At 39.8% G+C, this 26,525-nt stretch overlaps 1 protein-coding gene across 1 annotated transcript in view; it reads left to right on the top strand.

The window, feature by feature from the left end:
- The first annotated feature begins 882 nt into the window (after positions 1-882).
- The window catches only part of LOC146381326 (glutamate receptor ionotropic, NMDA 2C-like), a 61,876-nt gene continuing 36,233 nt past the window's right edge, over positions 883-26,525 (top strand). Inside the window, exons 1-5 of the mRNA XM_084937308.1 lie at positions 883-1,697; positions 2,113-2,237; positions 12,773-13,145; positions 14,741-14,839; positions 26,215-26,280. Of these exons, the coding sequence (XP_084793434.1) occupies positions 12,789-13,145; positions 14,741-14,839; positions 26,215-26,280 (522 nt within the window). The 5' untranslated portion in view covers positions 883-1,697; positions 2,113-2,237; positions 12,773-12,788. The remainder of the gene's footprint in view (positions 1,698-2,112; positions 2,238-12,772; positions 13,146-14,740; positions 14,840-26,214; positions 26,281-26,525) is intronic.

Here is a 26,525-nt window from a genome sequence, read left to right as displayed (position 1 = left end):
TTTTATTCAGTTAATATTGATAACGAGGAGCTGCTCCACACATTTGGGATAGTTATGAAAGGAAAAGCCCCAAACCGATAGCATCGTTCATTAAGGCGGGTTTGAAAGCTAAGAAAACTAGAAAACAAATCCTTACTCTGCAGCTCCGTGAATTTACTTCATGAACATAATGAGATGGGAACACAAAAAGCGAGATCCTGGAAGACAAAGCTGGATTCCCTGGTGGGTTCTGGTATCAAAAACACTTCAGCCACCTACAGTGTGTCCATATGTTTCGAGCTAATGCCTGTACAGCTGGTTCATGAGTTGATTATACACAGACACAGACTATATACAAAGCAAAGATTTGCTTTCTCTGCTACTTGGAATATTTGCATTAAATTTGCAGGACTCCAGACAGTTAAAAAACAAACCCTCTTTCAATTATTTTCACCACCTGAGCAGTACGGCTGGTAATTAAACTGAACAAATCTAAAATAGGTGCACAGTCCCTTTACTGGAGTATTTGCTTCAACACTTTATATGCTTGTTTAAAAGCTGCGGGCTTGTATGGTGGTCTGTTGGCTTATTGACATTTTAAAACTGTATTCCCACTGATAAACAACAGGCACAGGCTCTGGGCTCCTGACCAGGAAAACAAAACTGTGATGAGATTCATTTTGGACCTGTTGATGGTGGAAGGGAAAACAGGGGGGGAAAGGCAAAGGAGGGAGTGAAGTGACTGAGCTATACACTGAGGTGATTAGGGAAAAGACGACAGGATATGTGACAGGATGAAGGTGAATAATACCGAGAAAACGGGAGCAAAAGTGGGCTGGGAGAGGAGGAGGGGTTGGTCTGAAGTGAGCGAGAGGGAGGAGAGGAAGGGAGGCGGGCTAAATCCTCACACCATTATTATCAGGACTCACAGGCAGCCCCTCCTGTGATGGAGTGAGAAGAGATAGAGAGAGAGATACAGAAAAGATGGAGTTATAGAGGAAATGGAAAGCAGGATTACTGGTGTGGCAGCAAAGGCAGATGAGCGGCAGCACAACGCTGAGAGAGAGAAAGAGAGAGAGAGAAACTCTGGTGGGAAAAAAAAAAAATCAGTGCAACAGGATGAGGACCTGCTAGTGCACAGCCGGCCCGACCCCACAGACCTGCCATCTGCCCTGCTGTTCTCTCCGTGTTCCAGACGCTCCCATCAGCCAACATCTGGATCACCTCTCATCCATATGGCAAAGGGGGCGAGGGGGGGAGGCAAGCCAACACAAATCTTATCCTTCTTTCCTCACCTTTTCTGATCGCACAGGACCTGAGGAGAGTCATCATCACTGGGGAGGGGGATCCCTTACTGTGGAGTACCATCTCTGAGGGAATTGATAACTGGACCGGAGGAGGGAAAAACTTTTGCTTCAAAGATGCAGATGCGTGCACAGGACCCTACCTTATAAGTCTGTGAGATTTACTAACTTCCCGTGGATCTGTCATGTTTCTCACTCCTCAGCAGGGAGAGGGAAAAACAGAACGAGGAGGCGGAGGGGGGGAGGAAGGAAAAGACGGCGGGGAAGCGTCACCGTCTCTTCTGCTGAAGTGTTACCGGCGTCTGTGCCCCTTTCACTGAAGAGGCATTTTATCACTCTCCCCCCTCCTCTTTTGCTTTTCTTCTCATCTGAACAGCGGGAAGCCTGAGGGATATAGACAGAGAGCTAAACACAGTGGGTTTATGCACATATGCACACACTCGCACAAACGCACACACACACACAGGCTTGCTGCTCATCTAGGGGCTCCCACACCTCTCGTCTTCTTTCACCCTCCTTCTCCTTCACTTTCCTTTCCTGTCCCACTTTGATGTCCTGTCTTCACCTTCATGACCACTCGCGAATGCGTTGACTGTGACACATGCAGAACAGGAGAAGGAGAGAAGTGAGAGGAGAAGTCGAGCAGTTTCAAAGAGAGATTTTTGGAAAATTGGGGATATCACATACACTTACTGTCACGTTGTGAAGTCCTCCAGGGGAGTGTGCAGACATCCAAAGCTGCCAAATACACTCACATACACAGAAGCACTGATAACCTGCTCGGGCTTGCACTCACGCGGAGACTTGGTCTAAATGCATACTCCTACAGGTGCTGCGAGGAGAGAGAGGCAGGTGCAAAGCAGGTGAAAAGGAAAGCAACAGAAAAAGACACTTGGAGGAAAACATCTGGGAAAAGATGGAGCAGCAGGAGTTCACCCAGAGCAGAAAGCACAGGTAAGTCAGCAAGTCACACATACTCGCTAACACTCATGTCTCTTAATCTGATCCTCTGACAGAAAAATAGAAGTGGCAGGGATGTATGTGGGGCAACAGATAGATACAAGATTGAAGAAAAGCCTGGAGCAAGTGAGAGTGTAGACACACTGCATGGATGCAGGAATACTATGATAAGTGAAGAGTTTCCTTGAGAGAAAGCTCCTGTTTGCTGCTGACAGAAACAGAGCAGCCAGTTGTTACTATAAGAAGAAATACTGTAAGAGGACATATTAGCATTTTTCACTCTGGGGTTTGGCGGTTAGCAGCTTTGTAGATGTGCATGTGCGTGTGCATGTGTTTCGGTGTATTTGTATGTGTGTACTTGTGTGTGTGTGTGTGTGTGTGTGTGCAATTCCTCCCCACCTGTATGCAAGCTTCCTCAAAATGACTCATTTACTTATGGATTATGAATGTTTCACTTGCAGAGTTTTGCTGCTGTGTCACTTATTTGGTAATGCTCATTGATTTGTGTCATAAGCCGTAGGTAGAGACTCATTCTTCTACATTAGTGACAGAGGCTTTCTGCTCCAGTTTGCATTCAGTTTATCGTGGAGCAGCACAATCTAGCATAGTTTGTTTAAAACTACTTAGTCCACAGGCTAGTGGTTCCCCAAACAGGGGTTTGAGGCCCTCCGAAAGCTCATAAATTTAATCTGACGGCCACAAGATGTTTAATCAGACAATAAATTTTTTTTTTTCCTGCTCTATTAATATTGATTCACTGGGTCTATAAATACAATGGTGGCATATGGTTTTTGAGCTATATATATACCTGTTCTCAGCATGGCATCTCTGAATTTGGAAGAGTTCTACAGACAAATTTAATAGATCACAAGCTCCTGGAAAGTAAATAAAATGTATGTTAATAATGTATTATCATGATTTTTACTCGACCAGTGGTACTCAGGGGTCTTTGACCAATCTGAGGACCACAGTGTGGCAAGAGACATTTTAAACAAGTACAAACAGAAGTAATAATAAAATTAAGTATTTCTGAAATACTATAATTCTTCTGAAAAAGGTTGAGTAAAACACTACATTACAAAGTTTGTGTTGCGAACAGTTACCGCTGTGGTTCCTTTTTGGGGGTTTAGGCCACAAGAGGACCCTAAAAGTTCCATACTACTGTAATATTTCTTGTGATTTTTGACAAATCTTTTTATGTAAATATTAATATATACAATTTCATGTATGGTTTTGTGAGAGTGACAGTGTCTCTTTTAAGAAGGTGTGGCATGCAGATTGGGTGTCTCTGAGGTTTTGATTGCTATACATTTGAGCAGCTGAGGGCTAAGCAGATTTAGACACGCTCTTACCATGTCAGCGTCAGTCATGTCTGCCGATACATCTGGCTTGCAACGATTTCCTTTTAAAGCTGTCAAATCTTTATGTGCGAAATCGGGAACCTACTGAGAAATGAGGCTCTGAAGCTAGCTGTTAAAATCCTTATTATGATAATTTTAAGTGGCAGACATGTGATGTGTTTTATAATAAGCTCAGAGGTTAAGCATGACACACTAATTTATTCATATTGAGAGCTTGGTTTGTATGTGGAAGGCTGATTGGCTGTAGTAACTGTATGTGAACATCAGGATGAGAGAGCTCACATATCAACTTAACTTCTTTAAGTCATTCAGACGGAGGAATGAAGGGATAAGGGAAAGGATGTTGACAGAGTGGCTGTGCCCAGTGGACAGTTATTGGTCATATACATAGCTGTTACTTCAGGAAATGGTAATGGAAGTGCTTCATTGAGTGGATTCTCAATAATCTGCACATGACTGAGTCCTTCAAGTCTTTTCACTTGGCAGCCATGTTTTTGTTAACAGTTCATTTCCCTTTCAGATATACACAAAAGAACGGAGAGTAACAAAACAAACCAATAAAAATCACCACATCACCCCACGAACAGTCTGATTTACTTTGTCTCTGCAGTCTGTTTCTGTGACATCAGTATTTCAGCCTTCACCTTGTCATTATCATGTGAACATGGTCCATTTCTTCCGTTTCTCTCAACACAGTTCCTCATGAAGTGGTACCTTATGAGTCAATTACTCCATAACATATATTTCACTTGCTACTTTCAGCCATTTACAGGCTGATAACATTTTAAACAAATATGTGTCTTCTCTTGGCACAGTATTTTGCCATCTTACCTAACCACAACACCATATGTGACCATAGAATATCGTAACCCAGAATGTTGATAATAACCAAAAAATTTACATTTACCGCTCCAGCATGGTTGTGTTACTGATGTGTTTTCCCAACAGTGTTTTTTCCAACTACGTGATGATGTAGTAGATTGTTGTTTTGCCATATGTGCAACTATTCAGAAATATTCATACCCATTTCTTTTTCCCATTTCTATTCAACATGAAGTGCTGCATTCCTTTTCTTTTCCATAACGCTTGATGTAATGTAGATATTGCCCAATATTACTTGAATTGTAGACTTCTAATATGGTTGTAATTATGCCATTTTTTCTCAAAATTTTTATAAGAGGGACGCTTTACATCCCACTTATAAAAATCTCTTGTACGTATCTTAAAGGGCTCTGGTTGTCCTATTACATTACACGGTGCTGTTATTCGGTTTGGTATCCATTGTTTGATGCTTTTGTCCAAAGTATTTGGAGTAAAATAATTGTCATAAGGTACCCATCGGAATTATTTCTCTAACTTATATTTTTCTATTATAATTTTAGTGTAAATTATGTGAATCTTTTATCTTCTCCATTTTCAACTTTTAAATTTTGACACTTTGGCTCATAATCCTGAGCACACCAACAGATTACAGGTGGAATTTGTGTGTCATCAAAATATTCCCTAAGTTTTAACAAAGCCATACCTCTTATACAGTTTCAAAGCTGCAGAGTTTCAAATTGGCAGCCATCATGGGCTTGATATGCTTTCTGATTTAGGGGGATTGGGGATATGATGTGTGTCATGCTGCAAGCATCATTTTACCTATTTTACACTGGCTAATTCCTATCTGCCTAATCTAGAATCGGAAATACAGGGTTACTTGTTCCAAGTAAGAAAACATAGCTTATCCAAATAAACTGTATGTGATGCAAACATGTAAAATCCACGACAGTACATAATATCTTTCTGAGAGTGGGCATAGCCACTCTGTACACCACTGAAAAGCCATAACATCACGCCCCAAATATTTTCTAGATTGTCCTTTGATCGACCATTTGGGGCATGGCCATGGGAACTCTGGGAGTGTGCCGTGGTGTCTGGCACCAGGTTGTTGACAGAACATCCAGTGGGATGTCCTGTCCTGTGGGTTGCAGGACAGCGTCTCTGTGGATTGAGCTTTTTTGATCGGATTGGGATGGGGAGTTCAGGAGCTGGGTCAAAGCCTTGGGTCTCTGTTGTATTCCAGAGCACTTGTGTGATTGGGCGGGGGCATTGTCCCACTTAATGAGGCCAGTGCTGAGGTTGCAGAGATACTACCATGGCAGATATGCTTGGTCTACAGCAACACGTAGGTGGCACCCACATCAATGTCAGGACCCAAGGTTTTCTAGTATTTCATGTAACAAAAGTATCACGTTTATTAAGTTCACTTGTCAGTGGTGTTGCAATTAGAGCAATCAATATTGCATCTAAAATTCTTTGAATCAGGTATTCACTGGGAATTTCCACTGTCAGATTATCAGTATCAGGAAATGAAATAACTCTGCAGAATAAAGGCTCATTTTGGGATTTCTTGGACCCTAGCTCTGTATAAATGGGCTCTAGAGATTCCTAACATTTCCTGCAGCTGTCAGAGCACCGTGCATGCTGTATGTTGATGAGAGGATGTTCGTTTTTACTAGATTAATTTTACCCACTAATTCAGGCTCCCTAATTAGTGCCGTGGATTTTTTTCTTCAACAACACCTTCGAAACTAAGGCTTTTAGAACATTTTTTCACATGCTAATCAATAAAAATGACTATTGGATTAGATATTCCTTTTTTCTCAGTAATGATACCAATAATGTTGTTTTTACCTCCTCCACTTGCACACAGGGAAGCACACAGCCTCTTCCCTCATTAGCAGCTTAAGTAGTTTTCACAACATGAAACAACACTTTAGGAGGAATTTAGGGGAGGTCAGTAATGCTGTGTTCCAACAACACTGAATTATCAGTTATCATAAGTGTTAACCACAAGCCAGTGTTCTCCTAGTTATGGTGTTGGTCCCAAGCCCAGATAACTGGGATGTTTGCATCAGTAAGAACATCTGGTATAAAATCTTTGCCAAATCAAACATACAGATACAAATTGCTATGGAAGGTCCTGTAGAAGTAAGTGAACAGCTGAAAGTATCTTTATCCAATAACCACATTAGCTGTCAAGTTATCATTAGGCAGTGCCTGATGGCTGCGGCCAAAAACAAATGAGCTAGGCAAAAATGCTATCAGTGCTACCCACTGGTAACGTCAATTTAAAAAACCATTTTTTTGTCCCTGTGGTATGAAAAATCGTATTAAGCATTGAATAATTTCCTGGGTATCAGTATTGAGCTTGGATTTCTTGTATTATGAGAACCCTACAAACAAGGCATGCTGATAATTTTCTGATGATGATGATCCTCATCTCATCAACTAGTTCCAATCTGCTTATTCCCCTCGAGAATAGAGGGACGCTGTCAAATCCCAGCTGAGAGAGAGAACTGACTTACACATCAGCTTAACATGTAGTCCAGTATTTGATTGATAATGTTAAAAACAAACATTACTGCAGACTGTGAAACAAGCCCACTTATAGGCTTATGAGAACTCAGATGTGTGTCAGTGTTTTCCCCATTGTTATAGAGAAATTACATAGAAAAATAACATTTTAATTTGTGATGACAGATTGTGCAGCAATTAATCGGCTAAAATGCCACATGAGAGTTTTGATTGCTGATGCTACAATAGTGGAACAGAGAGGTGAAAAGTTCAGTACAAAAAGTAGCTTCCTACTTTAGCTATGATTAATTTGATCAGTTCTCAGAGGGCGGCAGGCTTGAAATATTCTGTACTTATTAGGCAAAGATATTACAAAAAACAACAACCGTAAAAAACAAACAAAAAAACCCCACAAAAAAACCAATGATTATTTTATATGAGACACTGTATATTAGGTATGTTGTTTGTTTTTGTTTGTTTGTTTAATAGTCAAATTAACCAGAAACCATTCTTTTTATACTTGTCATTGTTCTTGTATTTCGCAGCTGTTTGATTGTTTTTTTTATTAACAGTGATGGCAAGAGGAATTTGGATTCACATTGTCGTGTTGATGCTGAAGCATGCCTACCTAAGTCCCAGTGAGAGAGTTTATCACACATGAAGAGCTGCACTCCATCTGGAAATTTCCATAATAATAAAAAAACCTGTGCATGCACTACCATGCTCATTCGCTCAAACTGTGCATGTGAATATAAACCTTAAAAAAAGGGCAAAACATCCAAGGATTTGGGGAAAATGTGTGTGCACACTTACTGACAATCTGCTGTCTGACATCTTCACATTTTCACATTTATCTTTCACTGACTGCATCTTCTCTCAAACAAGCCATGTGATTTTTATAATTCATTTAAAAAGACCACAAGTCAGTTGTTGTGTGTTAAGTTTAGACACATTGTGGCCTTCTCTTATGTTCACATCCTTTGTGTGTCATAATCATACCCTTGCTGCCAATCTAGAGCAGAGACACCCACTCCCTCAACTTCCTACCCACACGTACACACAGACACTCGCACACAAACACACTGCTAATCTCTTTTTCCAGAGATTACACTGGTAAATGAACACTTGACCTGCTCTCTAGTCATATGAGCCACACAGGCTATTTCCATCTTTTGCAGATATCCTCTGGTTTCCCCTCCACCACATTTAACATTTTGAGGGATATTTACATTAAACCCATTACTGACTTTGTGTGTGTGAGCTTGAATTAATATCATTTCAAGCAAAATTCAGCAAGCATTGTGTAAACAGTTTATTATTCACTCTGGTAGAAGGAAATGAAAAAGTAAATTATGAAAGTTTTTGACAGATTTGCAAGTTAATTTCACATTCACATTCACATTCATGCATAAAGCATTGAGTTATGGCAAAACTAAGAGTTAAAGAATTGTTAATTTTCACAACAAACAACCTTTATTTGTCATATACACAATTATACAGAGTACAACATGTAGTGAAATTCTTATGTCCGAGCTGCAGACAGGCTGCAGACATAGCAGCGCCACTCCAGGGATTGTTTTTTGTTTGTTTGTTTTGCATGGGGGGGTCTAGCCAGGACCCTTACTAGATACCGGGTGGGAATCGAACCTGTGACTCCCGCTCCGAAGGTGTGTAGTCTTACCAATACACTATCCAGCTGCACAATTTTTCTTCTAATTTTCCCTTTTAATCCTCTAGCTATTGGGGATGCGGTGTAATTTCTTTTAAATGACAAATATGCACCAGAATATGAACGTCTTTTGATCCACAGGCTTTAATAATGTTACGCAAAAAACAGCTCTTACCCTTGAAGATATAACATTTTCTCTCAGTACAATATTAATCTTACTGTGTAACATCCAAATTGTAAAATGAACATTATGTGTGATAATTAGGAATATTGCCTACATTTTCTGCTTCAGATGTTAACGAAGGTCAGTATGTGTTTGTTTATTTGCCTTTTATTTCACATATTTGAAATATAATCAGCTGTTCTTTGTCTACGGCTTTCAGTTGAAGTATGCTGCTTGAGGGACTAAAGTGCTAGTTTTTAGTATCCAAATAACAACAATTTACATTAACATATAATTATTCACTGGAAACAAAAGCCCCTTTTCTACTACTGCCTAATCGGATTGACTCGCCACTGATCGATTGCTTTTTCATTACAATCCACTGATACCTAACCTGCGTGGCTGTTGTGAAAGCAATGCATCCCAGCCCCACCGACGTCATTAATATGCGACATGAAGCTACAAAAAAGGTTAACGTCAAGGCAAGAATATCCCTGCTGCTCGGTCTGTGGCTTTTCGTTAGACTCAGATGAACATCGCGTTGTTTTTTGTGGCTATTTCGCTTGTTGTCGGGCCTAAAAAATTTCTGTTTAATTTTCGTGAAGGAGAAGCTCTCATGACTGAGGCTACTGTCCAACCAATCGGTGGCATGCAGCCTGATGACGTCACATTTTAGTACCTGCTCTGATTGCTTGCAACACCTGGCGAGCAGGTACTAAGAAAGTACCTGGTGCCAGGTACTATGACCCAATGGAAACCCCCCCCAAACCGTGGCGAGCCGCACTGAGTTGATCCAAATAGTGTAGGGTTTTTTATAATAGAGAAAACAAATATGCTCCAATTATAAATATTCACATTTTATTTTAAAAATGAAAGAATTTCAAATTTGTTTTTAATGGCGCCACGGACCTCAACTCTCTGACCAAGAGATAAAAGGCTGCTGCGCCCAGGCGGTAAACACTTTTCTTTGCGGGCCATAGAAACTGAATGTTAACATGATTGGCTGAAAGACTTGAGGGTGACTTTAGGTCTGATACCGGTTCATGTTTCACCTCCTGTAGCTTTCTGGGCATCTCCAGAAAACTTGGATTTGTTGGATTTGTTAAATTGTTGACCTAGCTAAAATGAACTGAAAAAATGTCACAATATGCAGATGACATTCGATAATAATTTTGTAATATGTGCTGCACAAATTAAAAACATGCAGCATCGCAGAGCTTTTGTAAATATAAGGAAGCTTAGAAAATGTCAGTAAAATGGCCAGTGTGGGACTGCTGACCATTACAATCAATAGAATAAAAGAAAACTGACAAATATAAAGCAAAACTTGAAGAAAAAAGTCTCATTGTCCATCAGTCCCATTTTAAACACAATGGTTTATTTCTGGAATAAATCTAATAAGGATAAATTGCCTTTCAAGGGGTCAAACTGCATATTTATTGCTATGGGCACCTAAAACCCAGGAGCCTACAAACTTATTAAGATGAATGATTGATATGCCAGGAGCATGAAGTGTGTTGGAGAGATGGGACACATTTAACCCAGTGTTGCTTTGAATCAAAGCTGAGAGGTGCTGTTAATTATCAGGGTGTCTCTGATGGCCGCAGATGAAACCAACACGCTATCTATTCTGTCCTACCTATTAAGTACTGGGTGAGTGTTTGTGTGGAGATCCTTATTTGCTATATGAAAGCCCACCTGGTTTAATCAAAGGCTCAAGGTTATTGATTAAATAGGAAATGATCTTCAAACAGCAAATGCAAAGTTGAGTTGTACTGTGAATGCATGCCAAACATTAGGTTTTAATTAAAGCGACGACCATTTTAGAAGACCAAGTACAAAGAAATATAATGTTTTTTACATTTTATTATTTTTTTTAATTTTTACTTTTCAAAAAAAGGCTTTTATTTTAAAATTGATTCTTCAATTGATATACAGTGGGTTGACACTGATTTGGTACACCTTGCTACTACTGGGTTACACGCCCCTTTGCCTTCCAAACATCCTTAATTCTTTGTGATTGCTCTGTTCCCTGTGCCTGGAAGTGCCAGAGGTTTCTTCCTGTTAAAAGGGAGTTTTTCATTCCCACTGTTGCCAAGAGTTCGCTCAAAGGGCATTATTTGACCGTTGGAGTTTTCTCTCTATTATTATATGGTCTATACCTTACAATTTATAGGTCATTGATGCGACTATTGTTGTGATTTGGTGCTATATAAATAAAACTGATCTGAACTGAAGTGATTTGTGCATCCATAATGTGACTCTCCTGTTCCATCACATCCCAAAGCTGCTCTTTGGGACTGTTCAAGAAGCCATTTTTAGATGATATGAAATTTGAGACTGGCTTGTTTTTCTGCTGTAACTAGTCATCAGAAGATGAGTACGCTATGTTCATAAAGAAATGGACAACAATCCTTAGGTAGGCTGTGGTGTTTAAACAATGTTCAGTTGTTACTAAGGAGCCCATCCTGTATCGAGAAAATTGAAGTTGAGAAAATCGCACAAAGCAGGATGAATCATGTTTTTTGTTTCTAAGTTCTCACCCTGCTGTACCACTTAATGTCCGGGCAGATATTGAGACTAATCATATCTAGCAATGTTTCTTCAATCTTCTATTGTCCAATTTTGTTGAGCTTGTGTGAACTATAGCCTAATTTTCCTGTTCTTAGCTGACAGGAGAGATGCATCAAGGCTCGATATGTTGTGCATTCAGAGATGCTCTTCTGCATACCTTGGTTGTAATGAGTGGTTATTTGATTAACATTTGACATCTTACGAGCTCAAAGCAGTCTGACTCTGACATAGGGAAGGTTTTTCAGCAAGAGAACCGCTGCTCACTGGATATTTTCTCTTTTCTGTACCATTCTCTGTCAACCCTTGAGATGATTGTGTGGGACAATAAACAAAATCTGCACTTTCTATAATGATAAAAACCAGCCAGTCTGTCACCAACAACCATGCATTGTTCAAGGTAATTTAAATGACATTTCTTCTCCATTTTAAATCATGGTTTAGAATGGGAACGTCAACAGGCCACCTTGAGCATTTCTTCATACCTAAATGCACTGAGTTGCTGGCATGTGACTGAGCAGTTGAACAGATGTACCTAACAAAATGATGAATGAGTGTATTTCAACACTTTTGGATTATATTATATGTATTGCTTTTATTACTCTTCCTTGTAATGACAATATGCATAAATGAAGAGTTTGATGTAATTTCAGTTCTATGGCTTTATTTTATCAGTTCATTTTAGGCTAATATTGGGCATAATTAAAAACAAAATGCCAGTTTTTGACTTTATCTTATTTTTAATCTGCCTGTATCTTAATGGGAAGGGGGCAACAGCCCACGTTTTCTGAATTAAAATCATATATCAATCCAGGTCAATGGTCAATATTTCAAATGTGCTTAGTGACGATGTGCTGTTGAAATAAGTGCATTATTTGAAATCCACTCAAGAGTTATTGTAGCAGTTTCACATCTCGCATTTCTGGGGTTAGTCTGATGACATCACACCACATGGAGAGAGGTTGGCTGAAGTAATGTGGTGCAACGTAATGTAATCCCAGTAATGAGAGTTGAGGACATGTGTGACAGTTTTGGAATCCTGCTTGCAGTGTGTGTGTGTGTAGGTGTGTGTGTGTAGGTGTGTGTGTGTGTGTGTGTGTGCACCAAATCAGAAATGTATAGAGATGGGGAGGTGATTACAGTCATGACACTGGGGATTGGATTTTGGAGGATTACATGCACGCACACTCTGACACACACAGACACAGTTTTCCTGACGACACAAGTCTAAATGCAGGGCTAATACTGTCATACAAAGGGGTCAGAGAGGGAGACAGACCAGGAGAGGGAAGTAAGGGATGGATATGTACTGAGGGATGATGAGGCATTATGTCAAAAGCATCACAAAAGTAAAGCAGCTTGTATATTTGACTGCTGCTCTCTTCCCTTTCCTTTTCTCTTCTTCTCCCACCCTCCTTTCCAGGCAGTAGCCTGCCAGCATGGCCCTTCCCAGGGGACATCCTCCTCCTTCCCCATGGCCCCCTCTCTTCCTCCTTCTCCTCTTCCTTCTCCTCCTTATCTCCTCCCCGCTTCCTCTGCAGGCTCGGCCGCTCCTCCTGCACCCGTCCATCAATGTCGCCGTGGTGTTCAGCGGCTCTAGCTACCAGAATGAGGTTAGAGGTCGTCTCAGTGGAGAGAATTTTGTCGACCTTCCCGTAGTGGTCAGCCCTGTAACGGTGCTGGTCAATGACACCAACCCTCGTGACCTGCTGACACGTCTCTGCGATACCATGGCAACGGAAAAGCTGCACGGTGTGGTGTTTGAGGATGATGTGGGCTCGGGTACCGGCGCTCAGGTAAGAATAATTTATGCATTTTTGTGTTTTCTGATCCGACATCCTCTCCAGAGTCATGGTGTTCAGTCACCCAGATCCATTTCCTAAAGCTGCACGAGGCAAGACTTTATGTAAAAAAGTATCTGTCCTGTCCTAAATCACAAAGAGGAACAAATTGAGATGCCAAGCGTGTACTAAATGCTTACTTTTACTTGCTGTCTTTGCAGAAATTAAATTATGGCGTTGGTAGGGTTTCAGATCGTAAAGGCGAAGAGATGTTGCATTAAATCAAAGCAGTATTTTAGAGGATTTATTAACCTGAAAAAGGTATTGTTCTCAGCTTAAATCAAGTCGTAGGAAAAAGTATAGCTAGCATAGAGTTACCAAAAACATCATCCAAAGATTTGTTTTATCATTGAAATCTCCTAAAAAGAATTTTGCTGAAAAAAGTGAAATGTTTTATGAGTACATTTAAACATTAGAAGTAAAACGCTTGAAACAGGTTTATTATTTGATATGCCTTTTAATGTTAATACCATAGAATTAAAGCTTGCATTTAATTGTTAGCACATATTTTTTTACTAATAAAGAGCAAGGTCTCTCATTTACCATTAAACTATTGCCATAACTCCAACAACAGCCAGTAAAAACCAGACACCTCAAAGAAAACTGTGGCAATAGAGAATCTACTATGGAAGCACGCATGGGTAGAAGTGGTACATGTAGGTTTTGGCCGCTACATGCTCTGTTTTGGATTTTGTTGCTGCTATTTTAATGCAACAATTTTCCCTTCATAGATGCCTGGATCGCTGAGCAACTTTGCACTTCACAGTCAAATTCTTCTTCTTTTGCAAACACCCATCCATCCAAGTCAAGTTTGTGATAGGGTTGGAGCCTGTGACATTAAAATGAACAACAATAGTTAATTTAGAATCACCAACTGTTTTACCACACAAGCCAGAGAACCCATGCAGGCGCGGGGAGAACTGTGCAATCACATAAAGAAGCTCCTGGGGGATTTGAACCCAGGACCTTCTTGCCACCATGTTGCTCATTTGCCCCCCAAGTTTCGGCTAGTCACCCTATCTACAAGAAGTCACCACAGCGGAAAGCTCCACATGGTTGAGTTGGCAGATTTTGTGACCTCCCCTATTAGTAATTTTAATACAAATTCTGAGTGTAGTACAATAATAATTACATGAAAACAAAACTGGAGCTCTACAAGTTTTGAAACCATTACCTTTTTAAAACATCTGAAAGACTTGTTATTATGTTTTATATTTATTTTATTTATTTTGAATTTATTTTGAATTTATTTTATTTTATTTTAATTTTATTATGTATTATGTTTTATGTATTATGTTATTAATGCCTGTTCAGGTTTGCCTGAAAAAATTGTTGCTTTTCAAGTGCTGTTTTGATTTAAACAACAAAAGGTGCTTAGTTTGCCATTAAACTGGCAATCGATCAGTTTCTGGATTGAATATGAATTTCACATCCTGGTCTTTCAACCACTACTAATTGGTAAAACTATATTAATGAATATGAGTTATTCTGGTGCAACACTTTCATCTTCTTTTATTCAAATATGAAATCTGTTTGTTTTAATCTTTCAGGTGGCAGAAGTAGCACAGATCTTGGACTTCCTCTCCACACAGACAGCTCTGCCAATTGTGGGCATCAGTGGTGGGTCTGCAGTCGTCATACCGTATAAGGTACTGTGAAAACAATGAGACTTTCAATCTTCTCAACACTGTCCCACCACCAGGATCGAGCCTAAATTGGACGTTCGCACCACACTCGTGAATGCATTTCAGTCAGAGGTATCAAAATAATACTAGTCACATATGTATAATGAGGGAAAAACAACTTCTTGGTATAAGATGAACAACAACCTGCAATATAAATCCTGTCAGCAGCAGCACTCGCTCTTCACAGCCTCCTGTCTTAGTCAGAACTCTTTTGCACCGGCATCACTCAGCTTAAAACAACTTAAGTAGGTCAGAGCGGTGAAACCTACTTTGGCAAGCAACTCGCTGCATGCAAATATTTGGATATGAGCAATACAGATGGGTGAATTATCAGCGATGACTAGAGCCTTCGACCCTCATCATCTCGTCTAATCCGTGGCTGGGAAAAGTCTTGAGTTGTGGGAAAGGAAACTTCGTAAGGGGAGACAAGTGCTACGGGTGATCTGTGCTTCAATCAATCATGTCTACACAGTCGAAGACCAGCAGGTTTTTCCCGCTATGATTTAGCATGTATCTCATTGATGAATAGAAATGGAGAGCAGCGAGCTGTGTAGTTAGATTGTAAAGAAGAGATTGATGACACCAGATGGATTCTTAATCTTTACTTTTTCTCCACTTTGTGGTGGGAATGTGGCTCCGTCTCTTCTTCCTTTCACACTCTAAGCTTTCGGCTCATCTCCCCTTCCTTCCTTTAATTGCTTAACTGCTATCTCCAACACCTTGTATTTATAGAAACAACTCTCAAACACATGCAAATGAATACTGTCACATATGAGAAGTACACACACACACACATACACACAGTCAAATGGGTTCATTCCTACACCTATCAACCAATCGAAACTTGTATAGCCCTGTGGCTATAAATTCCACCCCCAGCAACATTTTGTAAACCACAGTAATTGTTTTTATCATCTTCCTGTTGATGTCACGTCATAGATAGGCATTAAACAGGAGGAGTTGTAACTGCAGGAGAGTGATTGATTTGCTGTATTTTGATGGCAGAGTGAGTGAATAAGAGACAGACAGAAGAGAAAGATGCCTCGATGAAGCTTGGCTGACAGGTGCCCAAAGGCAGTGTTTTACTGTCTCATAGCTGAGTCTCTTTTGTGAGTGAAATAGTCCTCCTTGTTTCCATAATTCTCTCTCTTCCTCCCCCCCTTGTTGGTTAGTTCACTTCTAACCCTGTCTCTTTCCCCCATGCATTTCATATTTTGCTTTGGTCTCTCTACACCTTCACTGCTTTCTTCTTTTCCTCCATCACCTTCGCTCCTTGAATCTACTTCTTTTTTTTTTGCATGCTGGCAGAGTCTATTAAGACTGTGGCTTGAAGTAAGCCAGAGGCCTGTGCTCCTTTTTGCTCACTTGGAGCTCTAGGACAGCATTAAACTGTTAATTAGAGCCTTCAGGAGGCTGAAGCACCCTGTAGCGCTTACCATTTATCCCCGAATCCAAACCATTCAAACCATCTTTTCCCTCAATTTTTTCTGTCCCTCTGAAAACTTCTCCAAGCCATTTACCTCAGATCTGCTTTTAACACACATCTCACACAGTTCTTCTGCTGCCTCCAGAATATTTTTGTCAAATTTCATCATCGATCACTGGTCTCTGGTTGGTAATTTGCAGAGCCAATCACAAAACCTGTCAACTTGACAGCGAGAAAACACAAACAAGCAGGTGTGACGTTGCCCCTGAGAAGTCCAAAGTGTTGAGTGGTGGTTCTCTGTAGAGCACAAAGAGAAAAGCATTTTCCTGTGGCCTGCATGTCGAAGGCATTATTTTACCCTTACCCTCATACTCCTCTTCAGTCTCTCTCTCTCTTATATGCTCCTTTGTTGTCCGGAAGAAAAAAAAAAAGCTTGTCAGAGGTGTCTGGTACAATGGGACAGGTGGGTTGGATGGAGAAAGACATGCCCGTGAGTGCATGATTCTGTTAAGGGATAAAAGAGCTCAATAGTGCTTGATTATCAATAGGCCTGATGATGATGAATATCTTTGATAGTGGGTTTAAAAAGAAGCAGCAGCCGCCCGAGCCGCCTATTTATGGTTCCTGTCTCAGTGATCTTTCTATGGTGAACAACAAGGAAGGAGGGAATGAGACAAAGATGAAAAGATTGAAGGCTGGAGAGGAAGTGTGTCTTTTGTCAGACGGCACATACATCAAGCAAAAGCGAAGAAGAGGAAATTAAAGCTTAAGGAAGCGCTGAAAAACAGCATAAAGGCTGTTCAATAGGGCCTGCGAGGGAAGGAGGGAAAAAAATGTAGTGACGTGTCTCTCGGAGGAGTTAGAAATCAGAGATTGAGCATGTTTTCTGTTTGTGTGTTCTTGGCTGGCCGGTTGTCAGTCACTGCAGTGTGCTGGGCGATCATTAGAGGGTGCTACTTCCAGATGTCGAGTCGTGGGAGCAGTGGAGCAGGAGGCGACAGAGAGGAGAGAGAGGAGATGAGGATGGGGGGCAGGAGCACGGTGCCGACGAGGCTGCAGGGGGAACAACAAGAAACTTTAATAACAAAACTTTAATTCAGTTGGAATAAAATTCTAACATCTGATATATGAATATTCTAATTATGATGGCAGTGATTGCGATAATAATTGTATTCAGTCTGAGGAAAAGATGCATCTTCAGAGTTGATGGGTTTTATGTTTTCAGAAACGTCACTTGGCCAAAAGTATCCAGACAACACCAAAATATCAGACAATCCAAGTGTTAAACGAGGGTTTTGTTAAGGGTGTTTTATCAAAGTATGGTTATGAGTACCCCAAAACATAGGGTTGGGGTTGTCGAGTAATGCATTACACATTAATCTTTTCTTAAAAGTAATGGAGTATGTCATTTAATTACTTACCAGAGAAAGCAATTTGTTAAACTATCTTTTACAGTGTAAAACGTATGAACAAAAGGGAAACAAAGCAAATATGAAAACTAGCTCAAAGAGAAGTTCAGGGTCTGGCTGCTGGGCCGGGGTCGGCATGCACTCAGCTTTACAATGACTTTGAGCTCTCAGCTAGCTTTGCATTAGCATCCTGTCTGTGCAGATGGCTATAAAGAGCCAATGTGTTAGCAGTATAATGCAGTTGTTTCTGTTCTGGATGCAGTTTGCACTTTAGAATCCCGCTCTGATCCTTTTGGGCAATAGAAATAAAAGTAATGTCAGTATCACCAATCCTCAATAGCTGCAAATGTCTGACTTTTTTCTCTCTTTTTCTCTATCTGCCCAGCGTGCTTGATAACTGATTAACTGATATGTAATTACTAAATTTAGTTCAGTAACGTTACTATGTTACTAAAAATGTAATGTGATTACAGTATGTGTTACACCTAACACTGCCACTACACAATAGTTGTATGTTAGCTGCAAATGTATATGCAACAGTAATCTGGTTTCTCCAGCTATACTCTTCAAATTTCCAGCATGAAAGTTTGTCCAGGTTTCTGAAATGACCCTGTGCAACAACGACACGAGATGATTACTGGAATGGTGATATCCACGTAAAAGCATTCTGTATTGATTATTCCACTGCAAACAATGAATCGGCTTCATAAAATAACTATTAATTGTATAGGTTAATTAATTAGCAGATCAGGAGATTAACTGTTTTGAGGATTTAGATAACATTTTGAAGCCTGGGGCAGAGGTTTGCTCCGATTGGTGTCAGTGTTACTGACGCCAGTAGAGTCTGTTGGGGGCCAAGGCAAAAATTCACAGGGGAGTCCTCCAACCAGAGTTCATCGTCATTTGTGTTATAAATAAATACATAACTAAATAACTAACTAAATAAATAAAATAAATGTAAGGGATTTTTTTGGCTTAACAGAAAATGACAAAAAAAAGCAGCATATCAGGTAATTTGGAATCTTCAGAGTGCACATATAGTATAATCAATCATTTGGAGGGGGCACCCTATCCTTCGCTTTTGCTGCTGGTGTTATAAATGTAATGATTCTGAGAAAAGATAACAAAGAGACACTGGATAAGATTCTTATACCAGTAACATATTAATACCATTAAATTATATTTGAGCACAAATTAAACTTTTGAATGTTGTTCTTGGGCACAGCATTCACAGTATAGCTCTACTTTTTGCATCTTTTTGATAGAACTGTAATAGTTCCAGTACAAAGGATACAAACTTATGTGCTGGGGATTGCACTACAGATACAGAAAATACAATAATAGACACACACAACAATGTATATATATAGCACTATAATTTACATGGCTAGACCTAGTAACTTAGAGTACATGTCCAAATTTCTTTGCATCTAAATTTCATAAGTTCTGTCAAACCTTAACATTTAGCTCAAATGCAACTTTAATGTTAAAAAAAGATATCAGAAAATTTTCATTCTCCAAATCACTCAGTTACTGGTGTCCTACAGAAAAAGATGTAAAACATTACTCTACAAATGGCAGAGACCCTCTTCAGTTCAGCAACAATGCCTAAGGCCAAGTTGAGTGGTTATATTGTTAGCGCTGTACTAGCGTCTATATTCTTTCACACATATTCCCATTTGGATTCAGGTGGGGCTCTATGGTGGCTCTGAACGTCATTCACTGCAAATGAAGAAGCTGCAAGCAGCTGAATGCTTTGCTGGTGGCATGCTGTGCCCCTCGTCGGAGCTCAATGTTGGCGTCTGGCTCTCAGCTGATGTTCTAGTACATCACAGAAGTGCTGGATAGGGTTGAGGTCAGGGCTCAATGCCTGTCCACACTGTTGTCTATAATGAAGCGAAGCCTGCTAGCTAGGTCAGACCGCTCGAGCTGCATTATGTCATAGACACGTAACATGCCTGACTCTCCCACTTTGGTGGTGAATTAAAGCTGCAAAATGTCCCATCCCTCTCTCTCCTGCTCCACATCACTACCTGCTATTTCAATCCCTCCACCACCCTGCAGCCACATGCAGGCACCAGGGGAGTATTTACTTACAACTCCCCAATTTCCTTCCCAATTTGCAGTAGGTATGTCACCAGAGTTTGTTTTTTTTATACTTTTTTATACTTGATACGTTTTAAAACGTGTTCTCGTCTGTCATCACTGCATTCACAAGAAATGCTAGACATAACCATAGCAAAATCCCCAGTGGAAGATTGTAACCAGCGTGCCATGATACACCGTAAAAAAAAAAATCCTAAAAAAAACAGTTATATTCCGGCAGCTGGGGCACCAAAATAATACCATAAAATAACAGAAAATAACTTTCTCATAAAAATACGGTTATTTTCAGTAATGACAATACAGTTTGTTGCCCTAATTTTACATGGGATTTTGCCTTTTCCAAGTGCTGTGATTAAACAATGTGATTAAACAATGAAATTACCTATAAACAAGGTCAATGAATGCGGCAATATGAATAATAATACTTAAATGTACAAAAATATACAGTTAACAGTTGGTTTAAACAATAATAGACTGCATTTATATAGTGCTTTTCGAGACCCTCAAAGCACTTTACAATGCCACTATTCATTCACTCTCACATTCACACACTGGTGGAGGCAGCTACAGTCGTAGCCACAGCTGCCCTGGGACAGACTGACAGAGGCGAGGCTGCCATATCGCACCATCTGGCCATCACCAGTAGGTGATCCACTATTTCTGGTATCATCACATCTCTAACATTACTTTAATTATTATTTAATATTATTTAATGTTATTTAATATTATTAAATCCCCATAATGTAATTTACTTAACCATTAATTCTCCAAGTATCTTGAAATCTACTGAAAGGATGACACTGAAAAGATGATAGTAGAGAGCATGCAATAACAATATTCAATTACAGTTATTTATTCACCTTTCAGTCACTTTAATTTTAAAACTGTGTAATTTTAAAAGTGTATATACTGTATATTCTGTGTATTTGTTATCTCACTCTCATTGCCTGTTCTCATTGTTCTTATCTTCAATGTTATGCTGCTCTGTTGTATGTTAATTGCCCCTTGGGGATAAATAAAGTCTTTCTGATTCTGATTCTGATAATAAGTCAGTTCAAAATCCACTATGGGTGTTAATGGGTTAGAGTCTGTGTAGGCTACATATATGATTCACGTAATTTTCAGAACCTTTAAATTGATCCTTACAAAGAAAAGACTTAAGCAGTTGAAGAGATAAAGATTAAAAAAAAAAAACATGAGGAACATATTACGTCCACAGCGAAGTGGACATAATAGCAATGACGTGATAGAAAAACTACCTCATCACCTCACCTCATCTCAAAAAATGTCTTTCTGAAAAAAACAACAAATAGTTTTCACTTGACATAAATATAAAGAGCATCATTGCTTTTGTAAATTGGGTTGAGTTCACTCTTAAAATAATGACAGAGGATAGTAAATTATTTTAATAGCCGCCGTGAAACATTTTGGGAAAGGAGGAATTAATTAACTGCAGATGACAGCTCTTATCTGCTCTCGTGAAGCACTATTAAATCTCTCTGTTTTGCGCCATAAATGTTTGATCACTCACAAACAAGCTTTTGTTTGTTACAGTTGCAAACATCAAATAATGAGCGACTGCGCTGGCAGGCGATGATACGCTGACAGCTTTATGTGGATGCCAGTAAACACGGACAAAAGTGCCTTTTAACTGTGAACATGATGGATTTTTGAAGCAAAGAAAGCGTTGAGTTCGAGCATTCGAGCATATAAGATCATCTATTACAATTTGAGGCTGTCAGTGGAAGATTATATTCAAGGGTTACCGTCTGAGGACTGGCTGCAGTCTAAGGTCACACGCTGGTCGTGATTTTGGTTCAAAGTGATGATGTGAGCCAGACAACTGTCACTGGATCACAGTGTATGTTTCTTTTTTAGGGGTTTGTTTCTGCTGCCAGACTGACCCGCTTTCTCTGTCTGTCCTTCTGCACCTCTGTTTCCTCTCTCCCTCCTGGCTCTCCCTCGGCCTCATGATCCAGAAACCACAGCACTCTATAAACAGGTCACGAGAAGCGCAGAGCTGCTGCATTCACGCTGGATACAGTTTTCCATTGCTGGGAATAAAAATCACATTAATGGCCAAATTTAATGAGTATGACCCAATAATTTCTAAAAGGCAGTCGGTCAAAGTAGTAATAAAAGTATTTCAGTAGTTTAATACTTTTCCTGACATCATGAAGAGATAAATGTCACTATATAAAGGACAAGTAAGTCCCCTAAAAACATTTCCATCAACTTCCATCGAATGTGTTAACGGTGCTTGATTTCTTCCACCAACCCCAGTGCACCAAAAGATAATCTGATTCTGTCTCTAATGCTCAAGTCATCACAACTACTTTTGAAATACTGCCTGAGATAATTTCTTTTGAAGATATAGTCCCTTTCAAGAGAGAAGCTGTTACCAAGACCATGTCTTCAAAAATATATCTGTGATTATCGTGGCTTTAATGTCAGATAACTTGATGGAAAAAAAATTGACGAGAGCCTCCTTTCTTTCCTTTTTTTGTTTGTGCATCGGCCTATTCGGCATATTTAGAAAGATACATCAATTTTTACCTTCTTACAATAAAAAATTTTCCGTGTCAAAGACCCAAAGGTGTAGACTGAAATGATTTGAAAAACACATTTACGCTTTGTCAAAACTTTACACCCAGACAAGAGGGTGTTAAATGTTGCCACATTTTTTAACCAACTTCGAGCAAAAGTACCATGGTATGTATCATAAATTCAGGGAGTCAGGTAGGAACTAATTTTTCATGGAATGAAAAATTAAACAAAAAATTGCAGTTTACTGGCGTGATTTGTGCCTGTTTGTCCTTTCATACGCACGGCTCACTCATTACAAAGTCGTCTTTTTTTTGGTGATGAATTTTTTTTTTATCATTCTAGAGGGTATGAATTTCAGATTTCAGAAATAATGTTAATTATATGCCATTGTCTTTGGAGTCAACATGTTAGAAAGCACATTTTATCACTACTGCATCATTAAAACGCCAAAAGAGGGAATATCTCATACCCCCCGTGACACTGCAGAGACTTGGAGAATCATTGGATTGTGTGGAGCAGGTTGTTCACTAATTGCAGGGTTAGTGGTTAAATCCCAGGCCTCTCCATGTGCCAATGTAAGTGTCCTTGGGCTAGGCATATAGGGCCATGTTGCTCCTGCTAACACGCAAGCACCTTTTATCACTGGCATGTTGTTATTGCCCTTTGAAAGGATGGATGAGAATCATATTTTATAATCTAGCTAGGGTTTAAAGATGGTGTTTGACAGCGAACCATTTACAGAAACACCATTATTGGGTTTTCCTGTTAAATTGTCACATTCAGTATATTACACATTTGGTGTACCTCCAGAAAAGTGCCTTTATTTTTACTGTAGTTTTTATATTGTTAAGCACTTTGTGCAGCATCAGCTGTTTGAAATGTGCTATATAAATAAATTTGACCTTGACCTTTGACCTTGACCTTTAAAAACTATAGATTTTGTGGGGAGAGCTGGCTTTCATGCCTCATTTTTGTTAAGAGTGCACTATACACTCACTGGCCACTTTATTAGATTCACCTTCAGTTCCTGGGTTGGACTGGGTTGTGCAATTTTGGTGAGGTATGTGAATTGCAGCCTCAGTTTCCTGTTTTTTTCTTTAGTTGACAGAAGTGGTCTTCTGCTGCTTCGTGGTTTGAGCTGTTGTGCATTCAGCGATGCTCTTCTGCATACCTTGATTGTAATGCGTGGTTATTTGAGGTACTGCTGTCTTCCTATCAGCTCAAAGTAGTCTCCCCTCGCTGGATTTTTCTCTCCTTTTTTTGGACCATTCTCTGTAAAGCCTAAAAATGTTTGTGTGGGAAAATCCCAAGAGACCAGCAGTTTCTAAAAGGCCAGCCTATGGAACACCAGGAACCAGGCCATGTTCAAAGTCAGTTAAATCCCATTTCTACCCCCATCTGAATTTCAGCAGATTGTCTTGACCATGTCTCGAGTCTCTGCTATGTGATTGGCTGATTAGATGTTTGCGTTAATGGGCAGTTGAACACCTAATAAAGTGGTTTTTGAGTGTAAATACATGCTAAGAATATCGTTATTTTTATACATATTGATGTAATTTGTGAACTAACTGTGGCCATCAGATCATTAATGGATGCTAATATTTGGCTGTGATTTGTGGTAGGGGGCTTTGCTAAGCAATTAAAATGGTAAATCTAGCAGACCTGTCTGGGTATTACTGTGTAATACATTTGTGTCCATATGTGAATGAGCAGTGTGTGCTTGACTGACACCAGTCACTCCACTGAGGGACGGTACAGTACAAAGTTCTCCCCGTGGAAGGAGAGGAGTGTGTGAGCAGCCACCATGTCCACAGTCTCCCTGTCATATTACCATACGCTGCTGCAGTAGGACTGCTAATTACGCTTGTGTGTGACAGCCGCACTGCCAAGGTGGTGAGAACAAGACGGCTGGGAAGTGGAGGATGAAAAGAGGGAGGGTGAACTCTGTCTCTTTGTGTGGGTGTGTCACTGTGAGAGTTAGTCGAGAAGAGGATTTTGTTGTAATTCTCATTTGATTTCACTATGGAGGAGAAAGTGAATGTCTTCAAACATGTTTGATTCTGATGTGACAAACTGAATAGTGATGAAGCACCGACTTGACCGAGGAGGTCACCGTGTTATTAGCTTGTTTAATAGCTCGGACACAACTAATTGTATTTTTCTCTTCTAATGATGCACCTCACCGCTGCATAGACATACTAGCTGAAGTGGAGCACTATAGCTAACCAGGACTGCCAATCCACAGCCATTTTTTATTCATTCACTGACAGCCTCAGTATTGCTATTTTTATAGCTATTTTGATGCCTAGCCCAGTCCGTGGTCTGGTAGCATTTCAACTCTGGATAGAGGTGAGTTTCAAACAAGCACAGACAGAGATAAAACTGGTAGAAATTGAGTGAAAGAGTCTGGCTGTGATACTTCTGTGGTATTCCTCAGGCTGCAGAACTCTCTTGGGCTTTGCAGAGGCTCTGAGCTGTGAGAGAGGGAAAAGCAACAGGAAGGAGCGATGACAGTTAGTCACCTCTGAGACGAGAACAGACTGAAAAGATCTGAGACCTGGTCCCTAATGGCACTTGACAGTTTAACAGTAGCTCTTCTCTCTCTCATTCATTCTGTTTGCCTTCTTCTCTTGTGCGTTACATAGCATATGTACATGTACTATACCATGTACATATTTTAAAAAGACAATATTGCCCTGATCTGCGTTTCTTGCACCAACCTCCCCATCTCCACCCATTATTAAATTAAAACATATCACTACTTGTGTCAAGACCCTGCATATTCTTGCACCTGCTTACATCACAGGTCTGCTTATGCCCTGCAGCACCATTAGGCCACTTAGATCTCCAACTTCTTTTAACTATCACAGATGCGGGTCTAAAAAAAAGATAGGGGCACAGTGTCCAGACTGTGGAAATTTTTGGTTAACTCTTTTGTCTGGTTTGGCTGTTTGAATCAAAGTGCAGCCAATGCTTAGTCTGTGTATGAGTGCACTGCTAAGAGGGATTTTGTTCATTTGGAGGTAAACTTAAGTTAGGTGTGAAAATGTATGCTAACACCTAAAACATAAAGAGAGCAGCAGGACTGAATATTTCCACTTCAGAGACATTGAGAGCCAATTTGGGGAATCAAAGCCCTGGAAAAAATAAAAGCATTTTTTCCTTATAGAACATTTATTCCTATAGGGTGCAGGTATATTTGATAGCTATCTGGTGTTAAGGAGCTATTGCTAACTAGTTGCTGTCATATGTGTAAAACTATAAAGGTGTGCTTCTGGTCACTTTTTAAACTGCCCAATTAAGGTTTTTTAAAGACACTGCTGAAATCTCTAAAGATCTTGTAATTCAAATGCATTCACCCGTGCATCACCCACTTAAAATGTAGTCCTGTCTTTGTCTTTATTGGCTCTTAATTAATTGGTTATGTAAGACTGTTCCATGGTGACTTTTAACATGGACCGTTTTACAGCTGAACAAGGGAACTAATTATTTAAATAGACTGTTCTGCAGCTGTAACAATGTTAAGATGTTGCTAAAATGAGGACAAGCGAGCAAGTTCATGTGAATATCTTGTCAGTTTGGCTTCTGTTGTGACAGGTTCAACACTGTACCCGGATTTTTTGTGTGCTGATTTACTCAGAACATTTTAGTTTTTTTCCATGGGTGAAAATATTTCACAACACAAATGAAATGAAACCCGTCGGGTACTCGATCTCAACACTTTTTTTAAACCTCTGTGACAGCAAGCATGGGCCCCGCTAAAGAAGTCTGCTCTGAGCTGCTGTTGCATCATCCACCTTCAGAACCATGACAACCACAAGCATTGAATGAAGCACTCTTTTTCATTGCAGGCTGAAGGATCCTCTTTCTTGCAGATGGGAGTCTCCCTGGAGCAGCAGGTCAACTGCATATTCAAGGTATGGAAGTGCATCATGTTAAAGCTGGCAAAAACTTAATTCTTTCAGTTTTGGGGAAAGAAAATTGTAGTTCATTAAATCTTAAGAGGGATGAGGCTGACAAGTATATTTTTTGATTGATGTTGTCATTACTGTCTTGATGTCAAACCCAAAGTTAGGCTCGATACATTTCTAAATAAAAAGAGGAATCACTTTGGCCGTACAATCAAAACAAAACCAAAAGCAACTCAATACCACAGACAGTA

Source organism: Perissodus microlepis, chromosome 8, assembly GCF_051167445.1.
Source record: "Perissodus microlepis isolate ML-2025 ecotype Zambia chromosome 8, ASM5116744v1, whole genome shotgun sequence".
Taxonomy (NCBI): Eukaryota; Metazoa; Chordata; class Actinopteri; order Cichliformes; family Cichlidae; genus Perissodus; species Perissodus microlepis.
The sequence above is the reverse complement of the archived record's forward strand: the minus strand, read 5'-3'. Positions and strand labels throughout refer to the sequence as shown.